The sequence below is a fragment of the Tiliqua scincoides genome, chromosome 1 (assembly GCF_035046505.1).
Source record: "Tiliqua scincoides isolate rTilSci1 chromosome 1, rTilSci1.hap2, whole genome shotgun sequence".
Taxonomy (NCBI): Eukaryota; Metazoa; Chordata; class Lepidosauria; order Squamata; family Scincidae; genus Tiliqua; species Tiliqua scincoides.
Genome location: NC_089821.1, coordinates 281,256,829 through 281,282,081, shown reverse-complemented (window position 1 = coordinate 281,282,081; position 25,253 = coordinate 281,256,829). Strand labels below are relative to the sequence as shown.

Genomic DNA, 25,253 nt, shown 5'->3' with positions numbered 1-25,253 from the left:
AGGCAGGAGTAGGAAGCAGAGTATGAAGGGAAATGGGCCTAGCTTCCCACCCACTGCAAAAGCAGGCTGGTAGCAAAACCTAATATCTGACATACATACAGACCCCCCCCCCCCCCCGAACAAGGGCATTTCTCACACAGCTCAAACATTGAAACTTGAGAAAGGGAGAAGCAAGGCAGATTCCACTAATGACAGGAACATGCAAATCACATCTCTTATGCCTTGTGCCCACAAACGAATACGCTTTTATCTTTTTCTTTTTTTAAGAAGTCTTACCAGATGCATAAAAGTCAGGGTCAAAGTATGCCATGAGGAAGAAGTTGAAGACAAGCAGCAGGAAGCCACAAAACGTTATCAAATTTGGGGCCAGCCACGTAGGGAAAATCTATAGGAAAGCAGTAAGAACACATGCAGAAAACCCACGTTAATCAGCATGTACAGTCACTCCCTTCGAGGGAGGAAAATGTGACCGTTATGAGCATTAGAGAAGGGTCGCATTTCTGACTTATCACTCTGGGTAGCACAAGAACTCCAGGCCACAAAGCGATTGCATCTCCAAACAATTAAGCCCTCACAAAGAGGACAAACGTTTGCATTAGTCACACACTGAAACAGGCAGAGGTCACATCAATCAGAAAGTGTTCTGGAGGTTTCTTCACTGACAGAGGATGTAAACAGACCCACTTCAGGTGCGGGAGGCACACTCAAAAAGTGGGAGCCAAACAAGAGGACAACTCACCTTCACCACCGTATTCCAGAATGGATGCATCACGTACAGGGAGAGGGGGTTGCTGTCCACAGCGCTGTACTGGGAAGGAGACAAAACGGGACAATGGTTAGGTGGAACCGCAGCATGTCTTCCAGCAAGCCCACCTGCAAAGGCTTACAGAAGGCCAGGGCCTCTCTGCCTTGCCGAGCATTGGGGCAGCATTCCTGGAAACCTTACAAGAACTACATGACTTGGGACCATGGACTTCAGGGTACCTGAAGGACTGAATTCCTCAACCTGCCCCATGATACTCAATTTCATATTTGAGACCCTCATTTGGGTACCCAAACCATGATAAGGCCAACTGACATCCAGGGATGTGGACGTTCTGGCATTTTCCCCCAATGTCCTAAACAGAGCATAATCTCCTTTGGCATGTTTACTAAATATACATAGACACTAAAAGAGTCCCTCACATTAATTTTATTTCCCAGTAGACCCAAACATTTATTCAAGCATGGTTTAAGTGTTACCAATTGGTTTAAGTGTAAACCAATATGAAGTTTTATGTGGAAATTTTTATTGGAAAAGTACTTGTAAAAAGACAATGTAGCACATATTTCCTTTACACTGTTTATGCTAAAGAAAAACCGCAAAGGTGCTGAAAACTGTTGGCACATGAATCATAGTACCCACAGGGCACTGCACCAAGACACTGCAGACATAGCTGCCCACATCTCCATGGAGCTTAACTCCCCTCACCCAGAGGCCACTGGACCTCTCTGTCCACTGTGACTCTGAGACATCACTTGCATTACTGACCAGTGAGGTGCATCCCAGACTGAGATGGGCAATCAGACCCTGGGTCAGAGCCAACTCTTTGAGCCATCTTCTCTTTTGCCAAGAGATGGCCTTTCTAGAAAGTCAATGGACAAAGAAAACTTCTCACACTTCACTTCTTCAGTAATTCCAGACACAAAGCAAGAGATTTTGAGAAGCAGAAATGGTCCATTTGTCTATATTCCACTCCTTTGTCCTAGCTGCACTGAAAACCTGCAGTGCCATCAACAAGTGGCTCCTTCAGAGCCTTGGGGCAATCCTGGGAAAAAGCAAAGCACAGAGGGGCAAATCACCCCCCTGTCATGTGTACACTGATGAGGCCCAAGTCACTGCTGATGAACAGGAAAAGAGATTTTGGGAGCATTGTTTGGGAGATGGGGAACCGTAGTGGTAGACACAGAGAATCACAGAAGGTTGGCTGAGGCATGACTGAACTTTGGGTTGCTCAAACGGGGAGATGAGAGCTAGAAAGGGTAGCACCAGCTTTGGGTCAAGCAACATGCACTCCACATTTGCAGACTTCCTTCCTATCACCCTGCACTACTAACTGGGGCTTCAAGTTTCCAAGGGAGACTAGAATACAGCCAAAAGAGAAATCCAAAAGACCTCCAAGGACTAAATACAAGGGTGCTACAAGCAGACCTTTGTATTCCTGCCAAACTAGTTACAACAGACTAAACCAGAAGGGAGAGATGGAGAAAGGTTTCAAAACCCCCCGGAGAACTGGCAGACAATGTACTGCCTGTAGGGACCTGCTTCATCATAGGACTGACCCTGTGTGTACATGCACACATCTATACTCCTAGCACAAATGCAGCTTGGATTTTCTGTGAAGATTTTTTCTGGAACTGCTTCAATGTCTCAAAACACCATTTTCTTCTTGCTTAGTTTCTGGGGTGGCCAGGCAGATCCTGGAGTTGAAGAAGAGATAAGAGAGAAACTGGTAAGACCAGCAGCAGCAATGCTAAACTTGGTGCAATCAACTCTCCTGTCTCTGCAAGAGCAATCGTGGCCAGCTGGTCCTCCATGCATGCACACAGGAGAGCGAGATTCCTAGAATGCGACATCATTTAGAGATAGGTGAAATATCTTCCTTCATCTAGAGGTAGGGGGTTGAACAAGCAGGCATTTAGGCTGGCATAGATGAAGAGAAAGAATGGGCTTGGCAGCACAAAAAAACATAACTCTTCCTCAGGCACAAGACCCAAGAGCAAAAAAGAATGGTCTTTTCTGTGCCATGGTGTTTCGACAGTTTGCCTTGCTGCATCTCTTGTGAACCAAAAGGTAAGAACTTGCCAAGTTCTGGTCTAACATGGCCTGTGATGGCTCAAGTTTCATGCTATCTTAGCAACAAAAGCACATTGCTCAGAAGGTGTAATTAATTGAACTAGAGATGTTTCTAGTCCTCCAATGCATGTTTCTTCCTGCAAGATAATATTTAAATGATCTTATAATAAATGACCTACTCTCTTCCTTGGCAGAGAACACAATTATTCTTTCAGGATTCCTACAAAATAACTTGATCTTGATTTTTTCCTCATGATACAAAGATGATGCTGTTGTGAGTTTCCTGAGAACAGCTCTCCCCCCTCCCCCTGCCCACCACCCTGGGCTTGCTGATGGTTTTGCCCAAAAGCTGTCAGATTTCCCAATCATAATCCAAGCCCTGCTGCTCAAGTCTGCACAACTGAAAAATAAACAGCCTGCAGCTTGAACTGGCCATGCTGGAGATGCTTGGGGGAGGGGAACAGGTCACCTGATCACAGGGAAGGATGCAATTCTGTGAGCTGTTAAGAGCTTCAAGCTACAAAATTAAAGTGATTTTGCCTGGAGCCAGAATTCTATGCAAGATGGGCTCAGCAAATAAAAAAAAGCCAAGGCTCAATGCAAATATAGCCTAAATTCTGTAACCTGCAGAAGTTATGCAAATACAGCAAACCTGCTAGTTGTCCCACTGGACAACCTTCTAGACCCTCCACTTTGCTTGTCTATCTCCAGCTTCACAAACGCTGTAGCTGACCCTAAAATCAATAGCTATCGGAGTCTAAAATCAACAGTTATCTATTGAAAGCGTCCAAGGGTTGCTAGACTATTTCCAAGCACGTGTTTGGCACTGTATAAATACAGTGCAGAAAGCTACAGTTCTCAACTACTACTACTATTTATAAGCTGAAAAAGTAATGGAGCTTACAGAGGCACAAAATATCTGGCTTACAGAGAAGATTGATATACCAGTCACATCCTGGGACATCAGCAGCAGTCCACTCAAGTCAGCAAAGGGATCTCCCTCCATCCTCTGAGGAGCTGGTCTAACTTCAGGCAGGGTGCTGGTTCAGGTAGTGAACCTGTACGCCTGCTCAACTTGGGGGTAGCCTTTTCCACTCACTTAGGATCTGGCTGATTTCCCATTCTTGGAGCTGGGAAGAAACACTCCTGGTCACTCTGGGACTTCTCCCTTCCTGAGCTAGAATAGAGCTTCCCAGCAGAGGGACCATGGAAAGCTGCTTCCTGCTTCTGGTGTTGTGGATTCCAGTAGTTGCCTGGTGGAGGTAGCTGGCGGGTGGATGGCCTCTCCTTCCAAGTAAGGCATTGAACTCAATGACCATCTGGTGACTTTCCATTCTGAGAGTTAGGGCTTGATCCAACACGAACACGTGTCCCACTGACTCCAAACAGTCAGACCAGCCTCTTTCTAATTATAAGAGAGACGAAGATAATGGGATTGAAAGATCTGCCAAATATCCAGCTCCATTAACTGAAATCTCATTACCTCCTAAATCGCTGTGTTCAGTCTATGAACAGAAATGAACTGAAACTACCAAATGAATGAGATAGCAGTGGAACTAAACACATTAGTGGTGGGATCTTGTTGCCAGCCCAGTCTAAAAATCCAAAGGGGTTATTACTGAGCAGCAAACATGTCCTCTTGGTTCATGTTTCCCATTGCTTTGACCACTTCAAAGGCAGAAAGCAGCAACGTTTGACTGAGAGGGAAAGAACTTCCAGTAATTCCACTTCACATCAAAGAGCAAGTTACGCTGGGGGAAAATAATGTGGAACACAGTGGTGTGCTTGGCAATCCCCAAAAGCTGTGCGGTACAGGGTTGCATATATTCAGAGCTGCATTCTATGACGTTGTGAGGGGTTCTTCACTCCGTTCTCAGATCATAAGCAGCTTTATGTTGCTGGAATTTGGATGCAACACTGCCTGCAGGACAACGGAGGACTGTTTTTAATTTAATCGTATGGCAAAATGCAGCATCATTATAAAATGGAGGACAGTGTACTATCCAGACACCTGAGACCCCTTTACCTGCCCTCTCAGGTTCTTACAGGAGGTGTGGTCCTTAACTTCCTGCCCTTTCTCCACACACTCCTTTTCCTTCTGTACCATCAAAGGAGGAGATTTTTAAATCTGCAATTTGCACTCCACTCTACAGTACATCACTTAATGCAAGTGCTAAAATCCAGACAATGCATACAGTGCTCTGTTGTCAGTGTCCAGTGCTTAAAAGTGCTACTTTCTGTTCCTTTCATCCAGGAAACTGCAACCAGACTGTTGTGAAACTGCTGTTGCTGGCGACCGTGTCACATCTTGACCAGAAACTTACTGGAGCAATGGTGGTGGTGGGGGGGATGACGACGACTAAACCTCTGGTCTAGGCAGCCCCCCTGGAGGATAGGCCAGAATTCCCATGGTGAATCATAAGAAGGATGTGTTGAAGCCCTGGAGCACACAGCGCAAACGTGTGGGAGAGAAGCAAGCTGCTGACCCCTTCCCAGCTCTGGGGCTGCTTGGCTACAACCGAGAACAAGAGGTCATCCAATGAAGTTGGATGATGGAGAAGAAGAACAACTTCTTCAGACAGCTTATAATTAGCCTGCAAAATTCACTCCCGTACCTTGGGTGGCTTTAGGAGGGGATTGGACAAGTTCATGGAGGACAGTCTATTGCTGGGCATTTCCTGTGGTGGGTATGTGAACTCTCCAGGTCCAGGGAGATCTGTCACTGAACACCTGGACTGGTGGAAATGGAAAAGGTGCAAAAGAGAGCGACTAAGGGCGCAATCCTAACTCCTTAAGTCAGTGCTTTCCAGCACTGACATAAGGGCAATGCAGCTCTGAGATAAGGGAACAAACATTCCCTTACTTTGAGGAGTCCTCCGTGAGTGACATCCAACTGCAGGATGCAGCACATCTCCCCTTGGCACCGCTATGCAAGTGCTGGAAAGCACTGACATAAGGGGATAGGATTGCGTCCTAAAATGATTACTGGGCTGGGGCACCTTCCTTATGAGGAAAGGCTACAGTGTTTGGGCCTCTCCAGTATAGAAAAGAGGTACCTGAGGGGGGACAAGATTGAGACATACAAAATTATGCATGGGAAAGATAAAGTGGATAGAGAGATGCTCTTTTCCCTCTCACACAACACCAGAACCAGGGGACATCCAATAACATTGAGTGTTGGGAGAGTTAGAACAGACAAAAGAAAATACTTCTTTACTCAGTGTGTAGCTGGTCTGTGGAACTCTTTGCCACAGGATGTGGTGACGGCATCTGGCCTGGATGCCTTTAAAAGAGGATTGGACAAATTTCTGGAGGAAAAATCCATCACAGGTTACAAGCCATGATGTGTATGTGCAACCTCCTGATTTTAGAAATGTGTTAAGTCAGAATGCCAGATGCAAGGGAGGGCACCAGGATGCAGGTCTCTTGCTATCTTGTGTGCTCCCTGGGGCATTTGGTGGGCCACTGTGAGATACAGGAAGCTGGACTAGATGGTCCTATGGCCTGATCCAGTGGGGCTGTTCTTATGTTGTGTTGGCTTCAACACACCAGCTAATCCTAGGTTAGAGAAAACCATTGAATCCACCTACCATCTCCACCTCCAGGGAACTCTCAAAGGTGTTCATCCCTAGGCCAGACATTACGGTGCAATGCAGCACCATTGATGTAGTCCAGTAAAAATACAGCACAAAAAGTGGGAGTGATTAGTCCTCCACCCTTGGGTTAACTGGACCTTTCTCCATGCCCCTTCTAGGTCCTTCCCTGCCAGGCTTACCTAGAAGTGCTCCACCTGTACTACAGTCCAGGGAAGAGCCTCTGGAGGTAGCCATCTGCTAACTGCGCTATCAGTTTGTCCACTACCTATGGGGAAGGAGCTGGGGCTCACTGCCTGCCCTGGTCTCATCCTAAAGCACACAATCCGTTGGAAGGCTTGGTAATGGTTCCACCCTAGACTCCTGAATGGGAGGGCATGTCATGGGGCTGCTTTCTCTCCCCCTACCTGCCCCATCCTCTTTGGTCCCTGACAACCAGCTTGGCCCCTCTCCCAGTCAGGCACTGACTCTTGTCCCTTCTTGGAAGCCCAAAAGGGTCTCCTTGCCCCATCTGTGCTCCCCTAGCCCTTGTTTCTGCCCTGCTCACTCCCCCCCCCCTGCTGCCAGAAAGGCCCCAAACTTTGAGGCCAGCTACCACTTGCTGGCCCACTTTCCCTGCAGCTAGACGTAGGTGACAGCCTGCACAGTCACGGGACGTTATGCTGGCCAGTCGGAAAGCAGCACAGTGGCCCACTCTGCTACCCATTCTTTTAGCAGGGTGCTCTCCATGCCCTACCCCATTTTGGGCCTGGTCAATGCTCATACTACCACCAGGGGCAGAGAATCTATCAGTCAAGCTGTAACATAGTAAAAATGGCCAGGATAGGTTGCCATGCTGTACCCTTTCCTGTCTGCTTCCCCTTGAAAAACACACCTTTCAAATGGTGTGTGTAGAAACTGATCTGCAAATACAGGCTTATTTTCTGACAATAAGCAGAAGGCAAAAGAATCTGCCTGGCATGCCTGAGATTCACCTGCCAGGAGACAGGTGCATAATTACTTTTGAAATCTCTCAAGCACATATCAAGTAGCTACTGACCCCATTACCTAAGTTCTTGCTCTGGTTACAGAGCCCCACAGCAAGAACACCTGCTGCCAGACACATTCCTAATTTCCAAAGTTTAGAAGCATTGGTCTCAGTCTCACTTGAGACTCCCACCTCAGTCTCACTTTTCTGCAAAGACAACTCTAGGGCTGCATCTTTCACCAATGCCATTTACATTGATGGGGGAAATCACATTACCACTAAAAGACGCAAACACATAGTAGCTGCGGGAACTTTCTAAGCCAAAAGTGCCAAAGTTCAAGTCTGCCTGAAGTCACTCCAAGTGATATGCCCTTCTCTCCCAAGATGAGCAAAAAATCCTCTGCACATGCTCAGAGATCAAAGACTATTCCATTCCCAAAGTTCAAGCACACATTCATATGATCACCCTCCAGGTTACGCACCTATCACTGGCCTCAGTTCCAAACCTACCACTACCTGCTAAGGTACAAGAGTACCAAGCCAAGGAGGAAAACCAAACAAGCACTAAGGCAGCCATCAATTACAGATGGCTCCCATACAGGCCTTCTTATAATTGAAAGCCCCAAAAATTATATTTCAGAGCTGTATCAATCGTGCTGATTTTGCTCACTCAGCACTCAGAAGACACTGAAATCTCACCCACCCACCCGGCCTTTTCTCTGGATTCTGGTCATCTGTAGATGTGTTTAAATGTTCTGCAGATCCTAGAAGAAAAGAGGTTGATTCAATTTCTTCTTAACAAGATGAAGCACCAGGTTTCATTCAGAAAGCTTGTCAGTGTGTATAGTTGGACTGCAATATCCGTGGGTCTGGCATCTGCAAATTTGATTCACCATGGATGCCAGTGGATACTGGAATCCACATTTAAAGCCCTCAAGAACAAAAAAGTACTAAAATCAGGATTCCTACTTTTTTGCGTCCAAACTGAACCATTTTGAATGCATTGCAGTGCATCCTGGGGTAAGCTTGGAAGAAGAACGAAACCTCCATATGACCCAGAAGTGGGTCTTTCAGTGCTAGACACAGCTACACAGGCTTGGAAATGGCATGGTTTGGCCCCAAAAAATAGGAATCCCGATTTTGGCGCTTTTTTAAAGGCTTTAAATGTGGATTCCAGTGGGCAGGATTTAAATGTGGGCAGGCGGTCTGGTCTAGAGGGTAGAGCCTCCGTTAGCCTGAAGATAACATTGGAAGGTCACCAGTTTGAGGCCACCAGCAGCTCCGGCAATGGCGAGACCTTGAAGCAGCTGACAAGCTGGGCAGAGTTATTCCACCTGCTCTTTGGTGTGAGCAAAGAAGCCTCTAGGCTGCCCTTCATATGAGAGATGAAGGAGCTGCTTGTCAGCCTGTGTGGGAGGCAACTGGAGATCAGAAGTGATACCAGACCAGAAAGATCCATCTGAAATGTTGTGTGGTTCTTGCTAGACAGAACCTTTCCATGATTGTAAAAATCCCCTCAGGATTTAGAAACAGCCTGCCTATGTAAACCGCCTTGAATAAAGTCAGAGGAGTAATCTGATGACCAGAAAGGCGTTATATAAATACCCAGTTATTATTATTATTATCATCCATGGGGAGTCCAGAACGGAACCCTCTGTGGTCTGACTGTATGTGGCCATCAACATAAGGGGGATAAAAAGCCTACGCGAGGGGTGCCTAAACTGAGCTACTGAGCAACTCTCAACTTAGACTGGAGCACACAGGCTCTTCAGGGCTCTCTTGCAGCAAAAAAGAAAAAGTTAGAACAGGTTTCCTGGTTTACCAGGGACTCAAGGATGCCAGCAGGTTTGCTAGAGAAAAGCAGCTTGCAAGCATAATGCTGCTCCATCTGTACTGCCAGAACCAATGACCCCCAAAACCAGCCCAAGCAAGTACCCATTGGCTCTCATTTTTCTTTCCAAGTCAGAGCTGAGCTGCTCCAGGCCTGACTTTTGCACATGTTCCAAGCTACCAGACTACAATAATAATGTATAGGGTGCAGGACTCCAAAGAATTTTATGCCCTCCCCTTTTCCTCCTTCTGGGTACAACAATGGACATGAAAGTGCGTGGGCAAGACAGCATTGCAAAAACCAGAACTGTTACAGAATACAACTTTCTGGCATCAGGATGCCCTACGCAAAGCACAGCAAGCTGGCAGGGATCCTTCTCCTCAGACTTGTATAGGCAAGAAACTTGGTATATGTGGCTTACTTTTCATGGGCAAAAATACCTTCAGTCACATTTGATGCAATGCAGCTAACCCTGCATGCAAGAAAGGACTTCTTCCTGCTAATTAAAGGGAGAGGCAATTACATCCCCTTCCATTCAAGAGAGATGGGTAGGAAGGAGTTATTCAGGTGCAAGCCTTGCCAAACCCTGACTTTTCTTCCTCTGGAGCAGCACTACATCACAGCAGCCTATTAACATGTCTGCACAAAAAGGTTGTTCCTGCCAAGCAGCAAGCTCTGGGGAGAGCCATTTGCAGCTCAATGCTTGCCCATTTGTGTGCATTATAAAGCATGGCAAAGACCTGATGGCGCACAATCATTCTTGGTGCACAATCATTCATCATTCTGCTGGCTTTAACCATTCTCAGAAAAATGAGGAATCTCCTAGGACTAGCAAATGATACCCTTCAGTTGATTATGGATTCCTACAAAATAAATACAGATACTGCAAATGGTTTCTGTTAAGGTTTGCAAGGGGACCTTTGGGTGTGTCCCAGTTTCAAGGCAGAATGCAAAGAAAGAAAGGCATACACAGCAGCGTCCTTTTAACTTTCAGCAGTTGTATTATAGCAAGAAGAATAGTCACAACACGGTCCAAGTCATACATGAAAGATCACAGCAGTCCAGTTTACCTTATCCGAATCAGCTTCACACATTCCAGTGAAAGTATTCATCCAATGAAAAATTTTCGGTGATTTTATTTACGTAAATGTCTGTCTTGAGACACGTGCTTTCACTGGAAACTTCAGTTTTTACAAATAAAAAATAAACTGGTATTTTTTGGGGGTGCTATTTCACCACCACCCACCTCAAAGTTTTGAAGGTGGTCCTCTGCTCAATTTGCCATGGCCTCATGTGTGGGGCCCACCACAGACATGTTGGATTTCTAGTAGCCTGAGAGCCCAATCCTATGCATGTCTACTCAGATGTAATTCTTGTGTTCAATTGAGCTTACTGCCAGGAAAGTAAGGCTAGGATTGCAGCCTGAGTTCATTTGACAAGGTCATCTTCTACCAAAAATAGTCCCAAAAAAAGGGATTACCCCTCAGAGAATTAACAACTATACTTGTGAAAAGATGGGATTGAAAAGATTCCAATTCTGGATCCACTACTGCTGGGTTTGGAAGGGGGAGGCCTGAAGACATACTGCCCTGAGAAAGGCTAGCTATTGCACACTGGCACAGACACCCCAAAATGCAGAGTAAATGTTCCCTGAATGGTTGTGGGGTTTGTTTTTTTCCCCTTCCACGAAGAAAATCCTATGTAATTGTTGTATAAGCAATTTTCCTGACACTTTCCTCCCTCGGGTCATGCTCCATCATCATTCTTGTTGCAGTCTCTAGAAGCTATAGTGGGGGGAGGGGGGCAGAAGTGAACTTGACTTGCCTTTACTGGGTGAGAGTGCTGAGGTGATTGATGGGGCTTGCAAGGAAAACTCCAGAGCTCCCTTCCCTGGTTTTAATGGGAAGGCTGCCCTGGGAAAACTTCCAATCAGACCCACCCCCATGACCTTTATAGACCTTTTCTGGGGGAACCTTCCTGCTTGGAAACAGAGAGGCAAGTCCCCCTCTTTATTTATTTATTTACAAAAGGGGTTTTCATTCAGGGGAACCCCTCTTCCCTGCTTTAAGAGCAGAACTGCAGAAATCATGGAGGGAAAGGTCCCCCGTGGTGGGGAATCACAGTGCAACACATGCCTGAATCAGGATGTTCCTGAGAAGGGCAAAGTCTCAGAGGGAAATTCATGCCATTTTTCAGCAGGCAAGCATTGCTAGGACCTCAGTAGACCCAGGACAACTGGTAGTGTGCAGGAGGAACTGGCACAGCTTGTGCCTCAAAGAAAGCCCCCAATTGCAGTGAACGCTACATTAATATCTACCTGTTGCTTAGGAATGAAGATCTACCCCAGGAAAGTTGGAATCAAGACGGCCACATCATTACCACACATTTTAATTACTTCTTCCCTCCGCCTGCCCCAAAGTATACAGTGCTTTCAAGTATTTTAAATTTATTAGTAAGATATTTAAATATCCTCTCTCTCAATGGACTCAAGGATGTTTACATAGACAGGCTAAACATTAATCCATTTTTCAATGAGATTTTTACAAGTAATTCCATGAGACAACCTTATAGAATCTCCATTTCTCTGGGTGTTTCCCTTCATAGTGTAGTCATCATCCTGAGTGCCAGCTTGCACTTTCCAAGCTCTCACGGGCACCTGCAAGCAAGCTTCAGACCGGTCTCTCAAGAATGTTATCTGTTTTTTTGTCTGCTGATTCCTCAACACCAATGTTTCTCAAACTGTGGGTCGGGACCCACTAGGTGGGTTGTGAACCAATTTCAGGTGGGTCCCCATTCATTTCAATATTTTATTTTGAATATAGACTAGATGCTACCATTGTGCATGACTGTATTTGGGGACATGTACTTTTAACAGGCTACTATGTATATGCTTTTAACAATGATAGTAAATGGGACTCACTCCTAGATAAGTATGGGTAGGATTGCAGCCCAGGATTGTTAAAAATTTTCCTGCTTGATGATGTCACTTCCGGTCATTACATCACTTCTGGTGAGTCCTGACAGATTCTTATTCTAAAAAGTGGGTCCGGGTGCTTAACGTGTGAGAACCACGGCTCTACACTGTTCTCACAGACACACCAGCAGCCTCAGTCTCCCATTCAAACCTGCTTAGCTTTTTCAGGCAAGGTGACAGCTCAACTTCCAGACCAGACCTCCTGCCTCACATATCTATGTATGTATGCACATATACGCACTTCACATATATTATCTTGCTGCTATCCTTATGACAACCCTGCAAAGTAAGTAGGAAGTACCACCAGAAATTGGTTATGCATCAGCTACATGCTTGACAGCTAACCTGTTCAATTATGCAAGATGGCAGCAGCCAAAAGTGCATTTTAAATACATCCCTTCCCTGAGCTGCTGGAGAAAGTTTTGGTCACAGTGATGACAGGAGAGGATAGCAAGGGGTTGGCTCTGTTGGAGAAACAGTTCAGTGCTCCTGATGTCTGTACACATGGTCTCCTCTGGCACTAAAGGGAACAGGTTCTGCCAATGAAGGAAAGTTTATAGCTATGACGAGAGATGGGCTGTGCAACAAAAGGAAGGGGATGGATAGTAGCAGCAACACAGAGACTATTTGTCACATCACCATCACTACTGAAAACTCTCCCCAAACACCCTTTATTAGTCACAACACCAACATGCAGGAGCAAGACGTACAGCCCACATAGTGGAGTCCCCTGAATCAGAGAAGGAGGCTTATTGGCAAAAGAGACCATACCATCTATGGCCAAGCTCCAGCTTCTTTTTCAGGGTGCCTAAGCTCGCTGTAGCCTACTTAGCAAAAACAAGCCTCTACAGTATGCCTCTGACTGCTTTTCACATCACATGCCACAGAAGCGCATTACAGGAACACAAGAAGAGGAAATTAGTGCAATGAAAAAGTAGCCAAGCCAGGCAAGCCGACCAGCCAGCAGGTCAAGAACAAGGTTATTGGACCTATCCAGGAATTTGAGGGGGAGATTCAAAACCCCTCTTTTCAATTCATGGTCAAACAGGACTGCATCTTGCCAACAACCATCACAGACATAAGGAAGATATGTCTTCCATATGATTTTTTATGATTTGTGCTCTGCCTTTTGGTTCCAGCAAAGTAACTTACAACTGTAAAGAAAAATACAAAAATCACTGCAAATCAATTGAAAATAAATCAAGCAAAACAAGAAAGAAAATGACACTAAGCAGGCAAAAAATTACACAAACTGAAAAAGACCTGATAGAACAAAATACCTACTTGAAAGTGTTGGGCCAGCCAGGCAACTTAGGGAAAGAACTCCAAAGTGGAGGGGGAGCTGCCACCAAGAAGGTCCTATTTTGCATCAGCTAAGAAAGGCAGAATAGGACTTCTGATGACAATTGCAGTATGTGTGCAGACTGATGTAGAAGGAAGCTGTCCTTCAAGTAGTCCAGAGCAAAACCATGCAGGGCTTTATAGATAATAACCAGCACCTGGAGACAAATGCAGCTTGGCAAGCACTGGCATAATACATGCAGACTACTGGATCTTGGACAGCACCCTGGTCATTGCCTTCTGCATCAGTAGAAGCTTCAAGCCAATCTTCAAGGGCAGCCTTGGGCAGAGTGTGTTACGAAGTGATGCAACTTACTTCAAGAAGGGCTGCATCTGGGTGCACCAGTCAAAGATGGACAAAGCACTCTTGGTCATGGGTGCTGGTTGTGTACAAAAGTGCAAAGCCTGGTCCAGGAGCACACCCAAGCTGCAAAGCTGGTCCTTCAAGGGAACACAACCCCATCCAAAACAAACTGTAAACTCATCCCCAAATCTGTCTTTATTAGTCCTTCATAGTTGCCTGATGCTGATTCAGGACCTCCACAGTCTCTACAGGAGCTGATGAAAATGAGAGTGAGACTTGCATGGGAGCATATTGATGGCCCTACTCTCCAAACCATCTCCCTTGATGACCTCCCAGGAGCTTCACAGAGGTATGAAACAGATGGGGGACAAAATAGAACTCTATAGGGCCCCTAAGCCAATAGTCAAGGAATCAAAGAATGGTTCCTCAGCACTACCTTCTAGGGCATACCCAATAGGTAGGAGCCTTTTTAACAATGTGCCTCCCAGTCCCATCCCTGCCAGGAACACCAGAAGGCTATCACCACTGATAGTGTCAAGTGCTGCCAACAAGTCCGTCAAAACAAACATGCAGTTCTCCTCTCTAGTTCCTGGCCTGGACCGCCAACCAGGGTGACCAAGGCTGTTTCTGTCCCACACTCAGACCAGAATGGAAAGGGTCGAGACCATCACATCCAGAAAAGCTTGGGCCCAAATTGCAGCCACCCACTCAATCACTTGGTTCAAGAATTGCCAAGTTGGATACTGGCTGATTAGTTGTCTAGGGTGGCAGGATCCAGAGAGGCTTTTTTTGTTGTTGTTGTTGAAAACAAAGGTCAAAAATCTGAAAACGTAACTGTCCAAAGTTCCTGGGTATGTTCGCAGGTTACCTTTCTAGACCTGTTTGTCTACCCCGCCATGCTGAATGGTGCTGAGTGCTGAGCACAGGGACAAGCTCATCTTTCCCTGAACACAAAACATGGGCCTATTTCTAAGAAGCCACTAGCAATTACACTGAAGGCCAGACAAATGCAAACAGGTTATCCCAAAAGAGCTGCCTATCCATTCAGATCAGCTGAAAAGATCCTTTTACAAATGTGTCCTCACCTTAGGAAGCACAGCTGGTGGGAACATACAAAAGGGCCTCCTCCACTGCTGCACTCAGGCTGTGGACTCCCTGCTCACGGTGGTCTGTTCAGCTACCACCTTCACTTTTCATCGCCAACTGAAACTTTTTTTGTTTCATCTTTGTCCTGGCAGATACCTCACCTTACGCCTGGTGACCGAGTTCTTTATCTGAAGCTCCTAGTCTGCTTTATTCATTTGAGGTTAATTGTTTTCAAATGTGTAATAAATCACTCTGGATACTTCTACAATAAAGGGAATGCAGAATATAAGACAGAGGCTCTCAAACTGTGGATCGTGCATGACCTACCAGTAGGTTGTGAACAGATTTTTGGTGGGTGGGTCACAAAAAGGGCCCACTGTGCCCACTCCTGAATGAGCTTGAGTGGGCTGGGTGTTGGCCGCTGTAGCACAAGGCATGCTGGGGTGCCACCAGGCTGATGCAGCCAGTGACACGCCGAGTGGCTGTGAACCCTTGTACCAGATGGCGCAAGCACCCACTTTGCCAGCATAGCACTGGACTGGTCAGATAGCCTATGAGCAGCTGGACTTCCGCCCAGGTAGGCAACAGGGAAGGGTGGAGCAAGGGAGTGGGGAGGTAGTGAGTGGGGAGGTGGGGGAGACCTTTTTGGACCAGAAGTGGGTCACAGTGCTAAGAAGTTTGTGAAGCACAGGTATAAGGGTTTTCATAAATAAATACACATCCCGTTCCAGGAAATACGTAACTGGAAATGCCTAGTCTTATCATATCTATCTATCATAATTCATATTATATCTATCATAATACTGCTTATTAACTCCTACTTCAAAGTAACAATAACCCCCCCCCCAAAAAAAAAAGTCCCAACAGCTCACTCAGACTTCCAAATCCAAACATGGCTCATCTTTTGACTTGCAGGGGAACTGACTATTCCCCTCCTGCTTTACCCTGCATACATTTGTTCTTTGGAACACCATTTTTTATTTCCCCAGAGATCAAGCAAGCATTGGAGGAAAGAAGACTTGCCTTACTTCTTCCCACCAAAAGAATGTGCAGAGATCGAATTTATAGCTAGGCACTCAATACTGGTTTGAGTTGCAGATAAGGCACCTGAGTGATTTTCTCCAAGCCAAAACTGTATTTGAATGGGGGAAAGACATCTCTTCTATGAACTGCCAATTGAGATGAAATCTACATCCAGGGTAACTTATTTGACACCTTTCTGAAATTAAAACCAAATGAGACATTACAAATTTTTACTACTGCTATTTTCTCAAAGCAACTGCCAGACATCTCTTGTTAATCTGCTTGCCACGCATCAAGGTTGTACACTAAGGGGAGCAGATTATTTTTAGTCTTGCAAATCCCAAGAGAACTCTAGAAGTGCTGAATACTGGACTGCAGCACTAAACTATAAGAAGCAGAGAAGTCTTGCTAGTCTTGTAAATAGTAACATTGTGGAATAGGGGCCACATGAGCATGGGAGGAAGATGTCCTGTGAATTCATAAATTCAACTGAATGTATTATATAATTGTTAGCTTTAATACAACTAGACAGTAAGCACCTGCTGATTTGTTTTCAAGGCATACAGGAAAAGGGGAAAAATTACAGGAATATTTTACTTGTTTGTTTTTTAAGCTGAACATTCAGATAAGGGGGTGGAAAACATCTCTGGAGAAGGCAGGTTCTCAGAACTCCAGATTTTTTTTTTACACACACGTGCACATACAACACTCCAACATGTGGTTGCAGAGGAAAGTTTTAAATCATAGCCAATATCTGCTAAAGTGTCATCAACCAGAAGAGCTCGCCAAAGCTTTCTGTTTATTATGCCTTTTTTATCTCAACAAAAACCCATACTTTGCCCACTTATCATACTTCCTCTCCATCCCTGCCCCTTGCTAAGGCATTCCAAGTGCTTCAAAAGGCAGTCATCATCAGAGAATTTAGCAAAAACACCGAACCCAGGGCTTGCAATTCCGAGATTCCTAGGCTGGAAGAATCTTAGCAACCATACTGTTTTCTCTGCAATGGCAAGATATTTAGGTTTGATATACTACATAGCTCCACAGATCCTAGCCCACAGAGCAAAGTCCATGCATGCACACACAGAGCCAGAGATTCAAGTTGCAGCACCACAAATCCAAGTTGGCCTCCGGGAAGTGCTTAACTATTCTCATTTCACACATCTTAAAAAACTTGCCATCCATAAAACACGCACACACATTTTGTGGTGTGTGGATTTTTGGACACATGCTAAATGCAGCTCATGGAAACAACAGTATTTGGTGCTTGTGTCACACACACACTCATCCTGCTTATCAAGATATCAATAGCAGCTGCCTTCTGATTTTGAAAAGAATATCCAGAACCCCAGTGCAATACGAGAATTAAATTTTAAACGACTGAGAAACATCAGCATCCAGCCAGTCTTGTACAGCATCTGCTCCACTGGAACCACCCATACATTCAAACAAGCATTTGTCCTAGTGCTCAAAAGATTGCTGAACACTCCTTAAGCTCTTAACTGACACAGGAAATGAACCTTGGAGGACTCTGCATTTTGACATGGAAGTCAGATCCAAAGTACAAAGTCAACGGACAACAGCAAGAGTAGCACAGAATGGCAGTCTAGACTCTGAACTTTCAGCAGTCGTGTTGCTAGAAAATACCTCTTTGTTTCAATATGTGCAAGGGGTGCACATGAGGACAGGGAAGCAAATTCTCATCCACAATCCCTCAAGAAAAGTAGGTAGCAGCATTTTGCAGTCCAGCCTTGGATGAGTTGTTTTTGTATTGATTCTGGGATGCTTTAAGAGGACAGGAATTATTGCTGGCAATGTCTAAAGGTGGTTTTCTTATCAAGAAGTTTTGCTTCTATGGGAGGATTGCATGTTGCTTCTTTTTAAGTATTAGGCTACCCCAGAGGCTTCGTTCCTTGTTTCAGGGTTAGCTCTCAAACCAGCAACACAGGAAGGACTTACACAGAGGTATGTGCAGTAGCATAAAGATGCAACCTGGAGGTTTAGAAAGTAAGAGGTGCTCAAAGAGCAGGGACTTGGCCAGAATGAGGCTCCCCCTTTCACGGAGGAGCATGCCTACCAGGTAGAATACTACCTTTTCTAGTGGCTGTCTGCTGGTGTTCTTTTGCATCCTTTTAGATTGTGAGCCCTTTTGGGACAAGGAGCCATTAGTTGTTTGTTTGATTTTCTTTGTAAACCGCTTTGTGAACTTTCGGTATATAAATACTGTTAATAATAATAATAATGTCTACCCTAATGATGGTCTGTCAACTAAGTGCAACAGATCTCTCAGCCAGAAGCTGGTTTTTCTTACTAGCAGGATCTTCTTTAGAACTTGCAAGCACCCTTCCTCATTTCACATATCAGTAGTAACATTTTCTAAGTACATGAGTTTCAGAGATGCTACAGTTTCTGTAATGTGAAAATTTGCAAGCCAGATACAAAGCAGCTTTCTTTCTAGTTCCTCCAACAGCACAGTCAAGTTGCTACAACCATCAGAAAAAATATTCATGGGATGCAACCTCTTCTAAATTTCATACAAATGAGAGGCTAGTCCTGAAAATTCAGTTATGCAGTGGCCAATTCAATGTTCTATCACCTCAACTGAGTTAAAAAGCTGTTACTCTGCACCCATAGTTTAGTCTGACAACTGTTACTCACAGACTCATAACATGAAGGTGAGATTACTACAGCAACTGCTCCTGGTAACTGGGGCAATCTAAATGAGGCCTCTGCAGCTCACTATGTGGAGATGAAAAAGCAAGGGAGCCCATGGTCCAAAGTAATCTCATGGGTGGCTAGGAGCAGTCTGAAAAGGGGTCATTTGCCACTAGGAAGCAAAAATTTCAAAAGAGGGCGCCCTTTCCCACATTACCTCCCTCTGGGGTTTTAGGGTTTCCTCAACATGAAAACCATTTGCCATAGAGGAAATTGAGGGATGTACCCAGTGTCAATTCCTATCCAACCACACTCACAATTTCTATGCTCTTTGTAGCATTTCTCAGAACCTCATGGAATACGTCTGCATGCTAATTGGGTCCTAAACAGCTGGGCTCTGTGCAACTCAGATTTCTGCTGAAACTAGACAAGGGTAGGTTGTTTTCAAATGAAAGTGGGTTGTGTTTGAATTTTTTTGAGTATTTCTTCTTTTAAAATCTCACAACATACCTTGAGCCTCTGGGACAGAGAGGGATAAGAAATCCCTTGATGCTGTGGAGATTTGTTCTGTTGTAACCCTGACGCAACTCAGTGCAGAGATTATTTACAGAAGAGATGTGACTTGCGTAGCCCCTCCCACATCAAACAAGTTCATGTCCCACGATATTGACTAGGCAGAGTTTCTCAACCGCTGGTATGCATACCACTAGTCATATGTGAGGTGGTGTCCAGTGCTGCATGAGTCACCCGGACACCTGCCAGTGAGATTGCGAAGTGACAAACAGTGGTAGGAGGCTCGGTTCAGTGGACAAAGCTCCAACACACTGTTTTAGCACACTTGAAAAAGCCCTCCCTCCAGCCCTGAGCCTCTTATTAGTGTTTGTCACATCACACCTGGCCTCCTAACCTGGATGACATCATTACCAATTACTTCCAATAGTGGTTCCAATATGTGGACCATGCAAAGTGGTACAATGGGGGGAGGGGCCAGCCAGCAGCCGAGCAGACATGTTTTTCTCAAGCTCTTGAAAGGCACTCTGTTTTTCCCCAAAAACTGCGGATCTGAGGAGATCCGAGGATTGTTTGTCAGGAGAGACAAACTCCTCCACTTGATGGCACGATTCCTAAGGAGATAAAGCCCAGCCAAGGGGGCTTTCCCAGGAGATTCAGCCATCTTGGCAGCAACGGTGAAGAATTCATTTTGAAATCCAGCTGAAGGCCCCAGCATTGAAAGACTTAGGTAAGTGTTATTCCATTTGTGTATGGCTGGCGTGGACTGAATAATTTGATTGCCTGATTTGTTTTCTTGCTGTGAGGGGGGGGAAGGTTTTTCCCCCCAGCTGTATATCTGCGTGAGGAGAATTTGTAGAAGAGATTTACCAAGCTTGTAATGGATATATGACAATATAACTACAAATTTACAACTTTGAATGTCAGTGGATTACAAATTAACTGTCCTTGAAAAGTTTGTGTATTGGAGTGTTTATTGCCTTGGTTTGTTACTATCGTTTGGGAATGCCTGAAGGAGAGGCAGGATGTTTTGACATTTCTGCGGAGGATGGCGTTGCCAAGGCTACAAGTATAAACAAGGTAAGAGAAATATAAATAAAACAACAGTACACCAGTGACATCTAGTGGATTTTAAAAGATATTGCAATAACTGGATTTGTGTTTATAATTGAAGCAAGGAAGATAATATGCTGAGGACATCTAGTGGCCTTAAAGAACACTGTGAACAGAAGGAAGGAAGAACAAAGATGGTGGGCAAAACAGTGAAAGTCCGAGGCTCGCCAGCATCGGAGACGGGACTTGGAAAATTAGTACAAGAGGAACCGAAAGGGAAAGACTGGAAACAGACTGTGCAAGACAACATAGAAAAACTGTTGGCAATGGTACAGCAACTAACAAACCAATCTGTACAAACTCAAGCTACTGTGGATGCTTAACTAAACGATTAGATGATCTTACTGGAGAACAGATGGAGGTGAAAATTACATCAGAAGAAAATAAACAAAAGATTGAGAGATTGGGACAAAAGATAAAAGATCAAGCTAAAATATCGGAGATAGAAAAAAATCAGCACACTGCAGAGACAACGTTAATGGAAATTCAGATGGATAGTGCAGCTGGAGTGGTGAGGATACAAAATATACCAGAGGAGAAAGGAGAAGATACATCGCGATGGATTGTCAGATTAATATCAGAATGGATTGAGACACTGATGGAGGAGATATCTAAAGAATTAGACTAAGTGAGCAGAATGAGCACTTTCTATCTGAGAAAACACGAATTACCAAGAGAAATCCATGTGAAATTCATCAGAACCTTTCACAGAGATAAATTACTGAAGGCCTCACAGGAAAAGGATGGACAGTGGATGATAACAAAGTCACCATTTTGAGACATGTTCCATGGAGAGTAAGGAAGAAGAGAAAATATGAAAACCTGACAAAATTTTTAAGAGAAAAGCAAATACCATACAGATGGCTTTCTCTGGAAGGTATATTTTTTCAATATCTTTCCAGAGATATAATATAAATTCAACAATGAAAGCAGAAAACTTCTTGAGTACAGTGATGAAAGATGAGATAAGAAAGGAAGAAAAGGAAAAAGAGAAATTGAGAAGAAAAGAATTAGAAGAATATAGACCAGAAATGGAGTAGGATGAAAAGAAATCAGATGATTTAGAAACAACAGATGAATCAGAGAGGGAAGAGCATAGAGGAGCGAGTAAGAGGCACTCACCAATAGCAACAAGAAAAAGACAAAAAGAGAGGAAGGCTAGTAAAAAGAAACGTGATGACTAATGAATAGGGCATTGTTGGTGAATAAAAAGTTAGGAGAAGTTTTTGCGGCTTCAGATAAAAAAAGAGGTGTTGCCATTTATGTTAAAGAAAGATTGAGATCAAAATTAATATATGCATTATAAGATGGACTATTGGACTTCGAGATGTAAGAAGAAACAGTAAAACAATGCATGATAAAATGGGCGTAAAATATAGGCCATAATATCACAATACATCAATGGGAACAGATCTGGAAGCATAATAAACGTACTAGAGCAACAAATTTTATATTATTTTAGATATTATAAAGAAAATGATGTATACCTAGTTATTATGATTTTAACTGTAGTGAGGATCTTATATGCTAGATATTGGAAGGATTCTAAAACACTAATGAAAAATGGATTAGTAGAGAAAATAATGAATGTGACGGAAATGGACAGACTTTTAGAAGTTTTGGATTAACAATGAAAACCGATACAAATTGAGCAAGGGAAAAAAAAACCTTTTATGCTTGGTTGAAAATGAAGTTTTAGAAATATGATAGGGCATTTAGATGATTGTATTACATATATAATCTTTGATATGATATGACACATGTATGATGAATGAAAAATGATATTAAGAGGCAAATTTAGAAGAGGAATTAAGATATGTAATGATTTTAGTTTTAGTGATACATGATAATGATATATGATTTCCTGCATCCTTTGTGTTTGTTGTGTAGTGAAGTGTGTTATGTTTTTTGTGTTATGTGTTATGTGTATTTGTTTATAGTTGTTTTTGAAATTTTTTTAAAAAAACCAAAGTGGTACGATGGGGGACAAAGGTTGAGAAACACTGGACTGGGGCTATGACAAAGTGGGACATGGCAGAATATCCTGCCTAGGGTGCTTCCCACTCACAGCACACTTTATCAATGCAGAATAATGTAGACTAGTGGTAAAAACTAGCACAGGCTGAACGAGCACATGAGGACCGCAGGGTCACTTTCATATAATCCCAGAGTTAGAGGTAATTTAGTCCAACCTTCTGCTCAGCATAGGCAACTACAGCATCCATTACAGGTGACCATCCAGCCTCTGCCTAAAAGCCTCCAACAAGGGAAAGCCCACAACTGTACAAGGCAGTGCCAGGTGGCTCTTGCAGTGAGGAATTCTTCCACATGTCTAACCTATACAGGTAGTCCCTGACATACATTCAGGTTTTGCCTGGAAATTGGAACTGCGCTATCACACAGGCATGACAGCACAAGCCAGACAGATTGTGCCTGCACTGAAGGACCAGTGTGGCTGCCCTTAAGCTAAGACATCTGTATGCTGGATGTTCCTAACTTGGGAACTATCTGTATCTGCTTCCCTGTAGTTTCAACACATTGATTCTAGTCCTGCCCTCAGGAGCCACAGACAATATGTTCTCACCTTTTCCTAAGTGATATCCCTTCAGATACTTGAAGACAACTATCATATCTCCCTGTAGCCTAAAAAAGACTTGCTAGTCACCATAGATACAATACTCAAGCTATGACATTGTAATGTATTTGTACTGAATTGCTCAGAGGAAGGATTCTCAAACTTTGTTACTCCCAACTTCTGAAAAATATATTTTATGCAACCCTCCACCCATGTTACAGTCACTCACAACCGAGAACGCCTGGAGTAAGACAACTGGTCTTACTAGTAATACGATAGTAATACTAGTTAATACTAGTAATACTAGGTAATACTAGTTTAGTATTGCCTATATTTACTGCTAGGGGCTTTCTGGGGCTCTTCAAACAGGGTTCTTCCCCAGTCCTACCTGAAGTTTCCAGAGACTGAACTTAGCTCTTCATAAATTTGCAACTCTGTTGTTAGCTGCTTGAAGCTTCCCTGGGGATAATGACTCATACTTTTTAAAATGCCTGGCTTCATGTGAATCCTTCCTTCCAATTGTACCAGTATGAATTAGAGAAAGAGGACTTTAAAGTGTTTTAGATTCATTTATCCGTAAGGAAATAGACAAATGTCTGGGGGAGGGGGAAGGTCAAGAGGATGAGCAACCCTGCTAAATGTCCAGATTTCACTCTTAACTGCCTCATTCAGACTCTTTCCATCTATAGCAGAAATAGCCTACAAGTTATCAGCTTTTCCTAGGCAACCATCAGAGTTAAGCTGTATCATCATTATTAATGGGGATGGAAAAATATTCATTCTGAACCCAGACTCTGAAGTTTGCAGCACTGGACCTAAGAGAGGAGAAAATTCAAGTTCTTGGGCACCAGGACTTCGGAGTGGTCATAACTTAGTGGCAAGGCAGATCCTTTGCAAGCAGAAGGTCTCAGGTTCAGTTCCTGGCAGCAGCATCTCCAGGTACAGCTGGGAAAAAGGCCCTCCATGGGAAGGCCACAGTCAGTATAGATCATGGGTGTCAAACATAAGGTCTGGCTTAGACTACCCCTGGTTTAGACCAGTGTTCTTCAGCCTTGGGGTTGGGACCCAAGTGGGGTTGCTGCAACTGACAAGAATAAAAAAAACCCAAAGACCACTAAACTAGAGCACCACCAAGTAAAGGGGGAGGCATCTGGAGTACCCTGTCAGGTACCAGAAGATTGTATCCCAATCCTGCAAATGTGGTAAAATAGCTTTCACTAGTGCAGGCTTCACTGTAACTTTTTATGTTCTCTTTAATAAGTATATTTGGTTACAGTGAACAGCACTGGGAGGGCATTACCCACAGGGAGTGGGTGAGTGGATAGGGTCTTGGGAGGGGGTACAAGATCAATATTGGACTCCCCAGTCTCTTACTTTATATATTGAGATCATGGCATGAAAAAGGTTGAAGACTGCTGGCTTAGACTACTCATCCAGCCAGCCCAAACTGAAAAGAAGCCACTAGTTTCATTGATGGATACAAGAAAAAGCAGCACATGACCCTGTCCAGGAGTGCCAGTCATACCTGTGTCTGAAAGGCATCACCAACAGGGCAGCCTGAAACCTGCAACCTTGCCAGTGAACATTTTGACTCAGCCCCAAAAGCCTGTGGCACACAGGCAGAGCCTTCCCCTCAGGGCAGAGATGTGTGGTGTGTGGGGAGGCAGGTGAGGCAAAGCCTCTCCACCCACTGGAGTCCTTTGAAAAGCGCTGCTTTTGGGAGGTCCCCAAGCACCCACAACCCAAGCACTGTGCGTGTGAGTCAAGACTCCAGTGGGTGGGGAGGCTCTGCCTCACCTGCTCCCCCACCGTGCCTCACAGGTGAAAGCGCTTGAAGGAATCCAGTGGGGAGGCTCTGCCTCACCTCCCACCACACGTCCCTGCCTCAGTACTACCCCTGGCAGCCTCCCCGGGAAGGGCCGACAACCGTCCCTGGAGAGCAGCTGCCTGGCTGAGCGGGCGGCACCAGCCTGGCCGCAGCCGGCACAGCGCACCCGCACGGTTGTGCTCCCGGAGCGCCTCCGGCTGAGGCAGGCTGCGGACCTGCCTCTCAGCAGCGCGCGGGCGGCACCCGGCAGGGCTGGGCAGCAGAGCAGCGCCGGGGCTCGGGGCCATGTGGCTCCGCTCCTCGCCGGCACCGCACAGCAGCCCAGCCCTGCTCTCCGGCGCGAGACCGCCCGCAGCTCCATCCCCGAGGGGCAGGCGAGGGCACAGCCGGAGGAAGCGGCCGGCCGCACGGCCGGCCGGCCGGCCGCCAGCCCGCAGGGGCGCCCCTGCGCCTCCACCCAGCCAACCCCCTCCCCCCGAGAGGCACCTTGTACTTGTCGAAGCCCGCCAGCTGCTCGGCGCTGACATACTCGTAGCCCCCCATGGCTCTGGCTGCTGTGCTGTGCTCGCCTCGCCCGGCTTCGCAAATGGCTCAGGAATGGCCCTCGCCGGCTCAAC

General features: G+C 45.0%; 1 protein-coding gene across 2 annotated transcripts in view; it reads right to left on the bottom strand.

Annotated features, from left to right (window-relative positions):
- The window catches only part of SELENOI (selenoprotein I), a 40,061-nt gene extending 14,822 nt beyond the window's left edge, over nucleotides 1-25,239 (bottom strand). For both annotated transcript variants that reach the window (XM_066626752.1, XM_066626753.1), the window contains exons 1-3: nucleotides 25,123-25,239; nucleotides 740-808; nucleotides 277-385 (exon numbers count right to left, since the gene is read on the bottom strand). In XM_066626752.1, coding sequence (XP_066482849.1) covers nucleotides 277-385; nucleotides 740-808; nucleotides 25,123-25,179 — 235 coding nt within the window. In that variant the 5' untranslated portion in view covers nucleotides 25,180-25,239. The remainder of the gene's footprint in view (nucleotides 1-276; nucleotides 386-739; nucleotides 809-25,122) is intronic.
- Nucleotides 25,240-25,253: the final 14 nt, after the last annotated feature.